At 36.6% G+C, this 10585-nt stretch overlaps 1 protein-coding gene across 1 annotated transcript; it reads left to right on the plus strand.

Moving 5' to 3' along the window:
* The first annotated feature begins 3529 nt into the window (after nucleotides 1–3529).
* LOC110913928 lies at nucleotides 3530–4080 on the plus strand. The gene is made up of 2 exons (XM_022158745.1): nucleotides 3530–3676; nucleotides 3748–4080. The coding sequence occupies exons 1-2, from the start codon at nucleotides 3530–3532 to the stop codon at nucleotides 4078–4080; spliced, it is 480 nt and encodes a 159-aa protein (XP_022014437.1).
* Nucleotides 4081–10585: the final 6505 nt, after the last annotated feature.

Raw genomic sequence — 10585 nt, forward strand, 5'->3', positions numbered from 1 at the left:
GCTTTATATTGTAATTAATAGAGAAATAGGCAAGGTGGCAAACTTGTAAATAAGGGGAATCCCTTATAACCTTGTGCCTATAAATAGGAGCCTTAGGTTTAGAGTTAAGGACTTTTTGCCACATTAGAGCTTGGAGAAGCTAGGTGCTTAGAGAGAGAAACTAGAGAGAGAAAGTGGCAAAACGTGATTCACGGAGCTTGTAATCGTTACATCATCAATGGAATCACGACATTAGTACGGTCTCGTGTGTTCCAGAATCATGATGATTATGTGGAGATCACCGGAGTCAAATCTGCTAAACAAACATCTGATCGTCATGATATTCCAGAATCATCACAACGAAAGACAGATTATTTCAACTTAGATTTTGATAGCCTTGGTGGTGCTACTGGAGATTTCTTTAAAGATATGCCAGAGAGTGAAGGAGACCTATTTCATGATAAAAAGATGAAAGAATTGGAAGAAAAAGTTAAAGCCTTGGAAAAGGAAAAAGAAGAAAACGAAGCTGTACAAATAAAGTTGAAGGAAATGATTGATGAGTTGGAGAAACGGCACGAAGACGTAATGGATGCAGTGTTTACAAAAGATGAGAAATTGAATGAAATGAAGGAAGATATAAAAGATAATGCAGAACTTATTAGCGCACTTACTGATGAAATTGCTGCATTGAACGCCAAAGTCAAAGACTTGCAGAATATCAATCAGACTTTGAATCAACTCTTAAATGAGATGAATGAAGCGTCGACAAATGAAATGAAGGCAATGAAGCTAGAGATGGAAGCTATGAGAGCAGATAAGGTGATGAAAGATAAGCAACTAGAAATGCTTACGGCTGTGATTGAAGCACATCTGAAGGTGAACATCCACGAGGCTTTTGATCAAGTTGACATTATCAAGGCAAATGAAAGAAGGAAAGAAAGAGAAAGACAGCTTGCTGAAGAAGCTAACCTGAAAAATAAAGGTATAGCAGAAGAAGTTGAAGTTGTTGGATCTTCACAAAATCAACTTGAGGTAGGTGGATCATCTTCTCAACCAGAAATTGAAATGGTGGATGCTCAAGATGTTACAGCAAATGATGAAGAAATGGTGGAAGCAGAAAATGAAGCAGTTCATGAACCAGAGTTTATTATGGTTGGTGAATCTGTAGAGCCTATTATTCCGGAGAATGTTTTGAGAGACGTTCAAATCATACAAAGAAAGAAAAAGGCTAAAGAAGTATTACTACTGGAGTACTCTACCGACAAGTTTGTATTAGTTGGAAAAGCCTATAGAGTGCCCTATAGTGAAGAAGAATCTGCCAAGCTGTTAAGATTTTTTGAATTAAAGGATCAAGGGAAGATAGCTAGAGGAGAAGTGGAAGAAGAATCTGATAGTGATTTTTGGGAGGAAGAAGATGAAGATGATGATAAAGATGATAAAGCAGACGATAAATCCGATGATGATCAAGGCACATCGGGTTTGCTAATCAATGATCCATCTGTTCAAGATAAAGTATATGAACTCATGAATGATGAAGTGAATGAACAGAATGATGATGCAGAGTGTGAAGGGTCATCTTCTGGAAACCAATCCGGTGATCAGGTACATCAACTCACATCTACTTTTATTTCTCTTTCTGAATATCATCAAGGAGAAGTAGATATTATCAGAACAAGAGCTGAAATGCTTGAGGAGTTGGGGTTAGAAGATGGGAAGTTTAAATTTGATATCGAAGATGAAATCCCAGAGTCTCCGATTAAAAACTTTGAACCACAATTTCCACTTGAAGCAGAATTTTATGATAATGTGACTGTAGAGACTGATTCAGATTCGGAAGAAGAAAGAATAGATTTTCACTATGAAGGTGAAGACATGGCATTTCCTACATTCAAAGAGTTATTTGAAGACATGAATGCAGAATTATTGAAGAGAAAAATTGAAGAAAGAGTTGCATCTGCTGATATGCCTGAACCAGTTCCAAGAGAAATTTCTGCTGAAGAGAGAAAGAAATGGTTCAGATCAATGCCAAAGGAAAGAAAGCCTCTTAGAGCCCTACAGTATTTTACTCATGATAAAGACTTATCTTGGGGTGATATTCTTTCTTGGGGGTATCTGGAAGACTTGAATGTTTATGCAATTCGAAGAGAGCAAGGTGTTCAATACTTCAGGTGCATTTCTGATCTTGCTACCTTACCTTGGTGGGACGTAGATGAATTGGTGGTTACAAAGAATATTAAACAACTCTACTACGGTCCTGAAGTAAAACAGAGAGACCAGAAGCTGTGGAATTTCATCAAGTATCAAGCAACGATCAATTATCCAGATTGGAAACCACAGTTTCCTAAAAGAATTGTGAAGTATACAGCTAAAGGTGAGAAGGACATTACTCTTGATGTCAAACCGCCAAAGTGTTTGAAGAGCATGCCTTTAAGGGCTATTGAGCAGGATTTCTATGATTTATTTCAAGCATGGCTCTATAATCCTTCTACTGCTGAAGCTGTGATCTCTTTGTACGATAAAGACACTGGTGAAGCTAGGAAAATTTGTATTCTAGACCCGATGTGGCTGGTAAATTGCTCAAAGAAAGACATAGATTGCTTGTTTGTCAACAAGATAATCTATGACAAGAAAGACAAAGCCATTGCTCAGCAGTACCAGAGTGTAGTTGATGTCTGTTTTGCTAAAGAAATCAACTCTGGTAAGAACTGGAAAACCTCATGGAGAGAACTAGAGGTTGATGAGTTTCTAAAGGTGTACAAGAGAAGTTTAAGATCCAAGGAAATTCAGAGAAAAGCTGTTGAAAGAGGAAGACGAAATCTTGGATTTGTACCTCCTACTGATCAGACACCCATAGAGTCTGAAGAGAACAAGATCCCTAAGTGGGACAGAAAAAGAGATGGAGATCCAGTGTACAGAAATTGGTGGATAACAGAGGGAAGACATAAGAGAAGACAAATGTTAGCTGATCGAGAAGAGAAGAGAAAACAAAAGGCACGAGATAGAAGACGCAACAGGAAGTAATCAAGACTTTGCTGGAAGGGACTACAGCTACATCCGAGGGGGAGTCTGTTAGTACATAAACGTCTGTAGCTTCCGTCAGCTTAAAGTCTTTATTTTGTTAAAGTTGTATAGTTTAATGTATAAGGCGTCAGAATACAGGGTTTGTTTTGTAAAAGTGCTGCTTTGTAAGCCGATCGGCTGGCCTAGCCGATCGAACAGCCTAACCGATCGAACAGCTGTTCGATCGGGTGGCCCAACCGATCGGTTAGCCTAACCGATCGGACAGCACTTAGCTTATTCTGACTTGCCTATAAATAGAAGTTCTGTCAGCTCATTTAGGACTTTGGAATCTGCTTGTAACCTAGAGAGCTGAAGTCTGTGATCAACTGGAACTTGTATCTTGTCATATATTTCAATTGAATTGCAGACTATTGAACATGGAAATCATATGTCTTTCTGTATCTGTATATGATTTGCTGGATTCCGCACAGCAATCATAGTGTGACATTCATTAACAGGAAGATCCCGATCAACCAGGGACCAACACTTTATGGGTCATTTTCCGAATTCAAATGGTTTCTTGTACATTCTAGTGGCGGTGGATTATGTCTCGAAATGGATTGAAGCTATTGCACAAGAACAAATGATCATTCGGTTGTTTGCAAATTTGTTCAATCCAACATCTTTTCCCGTTTTGGTATTCCGAGAGTTATCATTAGTGATGGTGGATCACATTTCAAGAATTTCAATTTTGGGAAACTGTTGAAGAGGTACAACGTGAATCACCGGGTTGCTACACCATACCATCCACAAACTAGTGGACAAGTCGAAGGGTCCAACCATCAAATTAAAGAAATTCTCATGAAGACGGTTCGAATGGATAGGAAAGATTGGTTAAACAAACTCGACGATGCATTGTGGGCATATCGGACGACCTACAGAACTCCAATTGGTACAACTCCTTACCGAATGGTGTATGGAAAGGGTTGTCTCTTACCAATGGAGTTAGCTCATCGGGCACATTGGGCAATCAAGACGGTGAACTCAGATTATGATGAAGCGGGAAAGATGCGGAAGTTGCAACTAAGTGAGATAGAATAAATTCGAGACGAAGTTTATGAGTGTGCATCAGCATACAAAGATAAACTTAAGAAGGTCCATGATGCAAAGCTGAGAAAGAAGACCTTCGAAGTGGTCAAAAAGTTTGGTTGTTCAATTCAAGATTGAAGATGTTCGTGGGCAAGTTAAAAAGCAAATGGATGGGTCCATATGTCATAAGGTGAGTCGGTAGATTTGGTGATGTGGATATTCAAAATGAGCAAACCAATAAGCAACAAACAATGAATGGTCATCGGTTAAAGCCATACTTGGAAGGAAACGACATCAATAACTTGGAGCTTGACAAGGTGAGCTATATCCTACGCCCGGTGGAAGAGGAACAACCATGAGAGGCCCAGGTTTGGTAGTGTACATGGTTTGTTTTGTTTGTTTTGTTTTGTTTAGTTTGCACAATTGCCGTATCCGCTTGAAGCTCGTGTTTGAAACAAGTGTGGGGACGTTCGTATGAATATTTCTAACATACTGTTGAGGACAACACGGGATTTTCGAGGGGGTAGGGTAAATTTCCATGTTTTTGAAAATTATATAAAAAAACATAAAAATTATAAAAAAAACATAAAAATTATAAAAAAAAACATCTACAAATGCATTTTTGGGCGAAGTATAAATCCCCAGAAGCTACTGTAATTTACGGTAGCCACCGTAATTTACGGTAGCTCTGGGAAATAAAAGGATTTACGCTGGTTTGCTATTGATTTACGGTGGGAATTTTCGCCAAAGGCCTACCGTAAATTACAGTGGCTACCGTAATTTACGGTAGCCTTTGGCATATCATGGGGCGCATCAGTTACAACGTTCTAAAAAAATATAATAATTAATCATGTGAAATTAACTCTCTCCACTCGTTTCCTGCATAACCCCCTAACCACACATATCATCTATCTCTATCATCTTCCCCACATAAGATCTCAAAAAAAAAAAAAAAAACCCCACAACTTTCAAACCATAAATTCTTCATAACTTTCTCAAATCTTGGTCAAATCTAATGATTTTTGGGTCTATATTGGCTGAAATTTCACAAACATTCTGATTTTGAGGAGAAATTTGGAAGAAAACCCTGTCTTCTTAGCCGAATTCGAAACCCTAGGTGTCAAATTTTTGGGGGTTTTTGAAGCTTTTGATTTTGTTGAGTTATTGCATCTTCAATCCAATGTATGTGATGTTTTTACTTTACTTTTGATTATGCATTGTGAAGTTGAAGGTTATTGTTATTATTGGTTTCACACACACTTGCTTGTTCTTAGTTTATGCCATAGAAATTGTTAATTGGAAGATTGTTATGGTTGTAGATGTAGGATTGATGTTAAATTTGTGAACTTTTGGGAACCTTTACATTATAGAGGCACCATGCCCAAATTTTGTGAAAATGCCCGTGGATCTGTCTTCAGCTTCAGCTCCCTCTTTCAGGAGACTCTTCAGGCTCCCCCTTTCGTCAAGCTTCTGTGCTTTTGGGATCTACACCTGGCTTTCCGATTACAAGCTCCTTGAGGATAGATTCCTGGCACCTTGAATGCACGCTTCCTCTTGCGTTGAGCTCGTCTTCAGACTCCCCTTTAGACTCGGTTGTCGGGATCGTAGTCTGGTACAATATCTGCAACACTCAAACGTTTATAAGTACAAACATTTTGAAATTGTCCAGAAATCGTAATCTGGCTCTTTTAAACTTTCTAAATCACTCCCCCTATCAACAATCTTTATTGATTTGGCAGTATTTAAGCATCAAAAATCGAAAACTGACTCTTTTACAGATTTTAACAGTATAAGCATCCAAATCCTTCACGATTAAACATCCAAGTCCAAATTAATGACCTTGAAGATATCACTAACTGTTTTTGATTTTTGATTTTAAAACATCAAGTTTCAAATTAATGAACTTGTTTATTTTCAGAAACACAATTAGCATACTTAGATTTTGAAACTCAGCTCTCAGACATCGGTTGTCGAAAATAAATCGGAATCAAAATCTTTTTGTATTTTTCTGAAACATAAAGCGGTAAAGAAATATTTACAAACATATTTACAGACCATATTTTTGTTTGAGTTCGTGTCAGAGGATCATGTCAGTTTATGACAAATCACTAGTACCATTGAGCTTTAAAGACTTTAAGTTCTAAACGATTAACTTAGATTGTCAGTGTATTGATCTACTTAAATTTTCACACAAACTTCAATTGATTCAAGATACGAGATTAGTATTTTAAGAACTTAAACTTATTCGCATGTCCCACCTCAGAATATACTCCCGTATCCAGACTCCTATATTCAGTCTTACAGGTGAATGTACACTAATGATATCTATGAACGGGTAATGCGAGGCCATGAGAGCTCAGGTTAGAACTTCCGTATAGACAAAGAGATGATGGCTCGACTTTAGGTGTGTCCCGTTTGGGGATCTTTTCTTCAACAGCACATGATTAGCATTTTTCAATGTTTCATCATTTTTTATGCTGAGGGTGGGCTTTATGATTAAAGCAGTGCAGAGTATTATACGAGGACTAGGCTATTGCTCCCGCAAAATCAGAAGTCCTGGTATAATACCCCAGATATCATCACGTACAAAGACCTAGTATGTCAGAAATAGAAAGCTCTTCAAACAAGATTTCGGGGGTTACCCATACATCCAAGAGATGTTCCCCACGAAATAAGTAAAGTATTGATATTTAAGTTTATATCTCGAAAAACAATCTACTAAGCGTGTAAAAATCTACTGGCATATCATCAGTGAGACCGTTTATCACATTTTAACTTTCCAATTCTTTAGCGTACTGTGATTGTCTACTGACGTACTATCATTTCCTCTTTTTACACAAAAACTCTTTTTCGAATTTTATTAATGTTTTTGTCAGTAGGTTTTTATCATGTTTTTGGATTTTTCAAATTTTCTAATGTTTTTGGATTTTCTGAAAATTTCTTACTCCCCCTAAAATTCAAAACCATTTAAAGAAAATTTGACAAACCGATACTGATATCTTAGTCTCGCCATCCATTTTCTGCTTCTCATGCACTGATTTGTAGAAAATGTAATGTACCCGCATGATTTACAACACATTGATATTTTACAGTTTGAAAACCGTTTTTCAATCTTATGAAAGTAATCATGTTTGTTCCGCCGTGAGGGTTTCGGCATATTCAATTAACATATTTTTTGAATTTTTGATTTTTGACAGATTTAAAAACAAAACATATTTTTGATTTTTCTAAATTTTGACAAAATAAAAACATATTTTTGGTTTTTAAATTTTCAATTTTTAGGGTTTTTTTTTGAAATATTGTTTATTTATGTACAGAAAACAAGCAAACTCCCTGTTTAATCATCGCAGGGATCAGCAGCTTCCTCCTCGCGTGCCAGGCTGCTTCGATTCTCCTTTGGTTGACATTCAGTTTTCTTCGGAAGCACCTGCACATTCAAAGTATTTAATTACTTGAACAATTTAGCCCAGGTCTGTTTGACCTTAGGCATTTCAACACAATATGCTTCATTCAACTTCGGAAAATCTTTGTCGTTTTGTACAAAGACTTTTTCAACTTTAGCATCGTCTACCGAAGTCACTTGTTTCTTAACACTCCATGTTTGACCTTTAGGAGTACCTCGTTTGTAAAAATGTGACTCTTTTTGAATATTTTGATTCTGAACAACAACTTTTGGTTTCCAAAACTGGTTTGGTTTTGTTGCATCAACAGTTGTTTTCCAACTTTGTGTTGTTCTAAATCTGGGTGTCACTGGTTTCCATGTTTGTTGTGAGTCAGCCTTTGACATTTTAGGCTTCCAAGTTTGCTTTCAATCAAACTTGGTTGACTTCTGATTCACAACATCAGATTTCTGTTTTTGAACATAAACAGACTTCTTTTTTGCCTCAACACCAACAGGTTTCAGATTTGGACACTTGCGTGCAAGATGTCCTGTTTGATCACATTTAAAGCATGTTCTTTTTGAGACATCTTTGACCTGTGGTTGTTTCTTTTTCTTATGAGCATAGAACTCTTCATTAGACTGTCGTCTAAATTTGAGTTCTCTCTCTTCTTCTGAACTTGTCCCATGAACAAAATCCATCTTTGCCTGATAATTTGGCGTTTCATTTTTCTTCCAATTCTGTTTCTTTTTATAACCCAACCCAGCCTTCATGTTTTTCTTTTTGTAACCATGTTTGTTATAAAAAGTTTTATGATCTTTTCCAGCAAACTTTGGAATTTCAGTTTTTTCAATCTCAACCATTTTGAAAACTTTGTCAATTTTGTCTGAAATCACATTCTGAATCGGGAATACAATATCTAAGAATAATTTGTCTGATCCAATCATGGTATAAACCAATCCTTTTGATTCATTATTCAAATTTTTCTCGGATTTTGAGTTTTTCAGATATTCTTCATGAAAACTACCTTCATTTTCATCATGTGATTCAAGTTTACCTGTATCAACCGACTCTTCTTTCAACACACTTTCAACGACCTTACCTACCACCTCTGAATCACTAGAATCATCAGATTTGGAATAGGTTACGTCAATGTTATCTGGCAATTGATCTACCATGTTGAAAGCTTTTTCGACCTTTTCATCATCATAAAATGCAAACTTTTCCGGTGGAGGAACTTGATGATACTCAGAACCAATGCCCTTTTTGTTTTTCTCAGAATCATCATCACCCGGTTTTATGTTGAAAATTCTTTCAAGCACATATGATGACGCATGATAACTATGTAACTTGTTGTTATCCTGTTCTAAATCAGCTATTTGACGCTTTATCTTAGCAACATCCTCAATGTAAGAATTGACAACTTGTTGCTTTATTGAATACTGTCGCTTAAGCGTATCAGTTGTTTCAGAACAGTATTTTAATCTGGATTGAACAAGTTTCATTTGACTCTTCACATCTTCATATGACTTTTTAGTAATGTGATAGGCCAACTTTATTGAATCATATTCCTTTTTCATCTCTTGAAAGGCATTCTCTTTTTTATCACATTTTAAGTCTTTTTCAAAACATTTTCTTTCAAAACTTCATTTTCTTTTTCTAACTTTTTACATTTTTCCGAAAGTTTTTCATCATTTTCTTTTAAAACCTTTTCGTTTTCTAACATTTCTTTGCATTTATTTTTAAAAACTTCTTCAATTTTATTGAATTCAAGATCTCTTGTTCTGAATTTTTCGTCTTTTTCAGTACAAGCACTGCACGTTTCCATGCATTTCTTGCACTGTTCAACAGTTTCGATTAAGACTTCAGAATCAGATTTTACCTCAGTGATTGGCACTTCGGTGTTGTTTGCTGTTTCAGTCTGATCATCATCTTTCTTCTTTTCTTCTTCACCAACAACTTCATCACCATCATCACCAGCAACTAAACTCCCATTCTTTACCTCTTCTTCTTCTTTCTTCGTCATCTCTTCTTGACCATCATGCTGTTTTTCAGTAACAACTTTTTCTTCAACAACTTCTTTTATCACCTTCTCTTCTTCTATCTTTTCATCTTCAACTTTCACAGCTTCAACTTTCACTTCCTCAACAACTTTTTTCAAATCATCGACTAATTCTTCAACATTCTTTTTCATTCTCTCTTCATCCCTCTTTTTCAAACTCGCGGTCATCACGTCACGAATTATCTTGTCCAGCTTTTTCAAATAACCTGTTTTATCTTTCGCAATATTTGAATAGTATTCGCCGGACAGAGGAATTACTACAAGAACATCATCAAAAACCACTTCTTTTCTGTGAACGAAAGGATCACCATTTTTGTTGACATAGCAATCTCTCTTCTTGTCGTATCTTCCATAGTACTTTGCATCTTCATATTCTTCTTGCATTTTCTCAATCCTGCATCCTGCAAAGAATCTCTCTCTTTCAGTTTTCTCACTAGGAATTTCTTCTCGAGTTCTTTCTTTGATTTCAGCAACAAAAACATGATGTTTGTTCTTTGATATAGTTCTGCCATGAGCTGTTTCAACACGATCTTCTGCTGGAAGAATCTCAGTCCAATCAAACCCTTCGTCATCATGGATTACTGCACATGCTCTTGACTTTTCTTTGGGATTATTTTCGATCATTTTCGGCTCTTCTTTGCTATGGTGGTAAATCGCCTTTCGATAATAATCATCGTTGAAAGGTTTCTCAGTTTCGTCAACTTTAGAGTTTTTGCATTCTCTTTTGAAATGACCTTTTTGCTTACATCTGAAGCAGGTCACTTTGGATTTGTCGAATCCCAGCTTTGTTGACGGACCACCTATTGACTGCTTCCCAGTAATCTCCATATACCTCTGAGCTCTTCGGATGCAACTTGCTAAACACCAGCGTATATCAATGAGTTCCATTTCTGCTGGGTCGATCTGGTCGTAGTCTTCTTTTGCCAATTCAGAATTTCCAATTTTACCAGCTACTAGACCTTCATATGATTCCAGAACAGATGCAAGGAAACTCATTTGCTGCTTAGCTGCATTGATGCTCATAGCCGGAGAATTCTTTAATTTCAGAGCGATGTTGCAGAGAACTTCTTCAGAT

This window comes from Helianthus annuus, chromosome 15 (assembly GCF_002127325.2).
Source record: "Helianthus annuus cultivar XRQ/B chromosome 15, HanXRQr2.0-SUNRISE, whole genome shotgun sequence".
NCBI classification, from domain to species: Eukaryota; Viridiplantae; Streptophyta; class Magnoliopsida; order Asterales; family Asteraceae; genus Helianthus; species Helianthus annuus.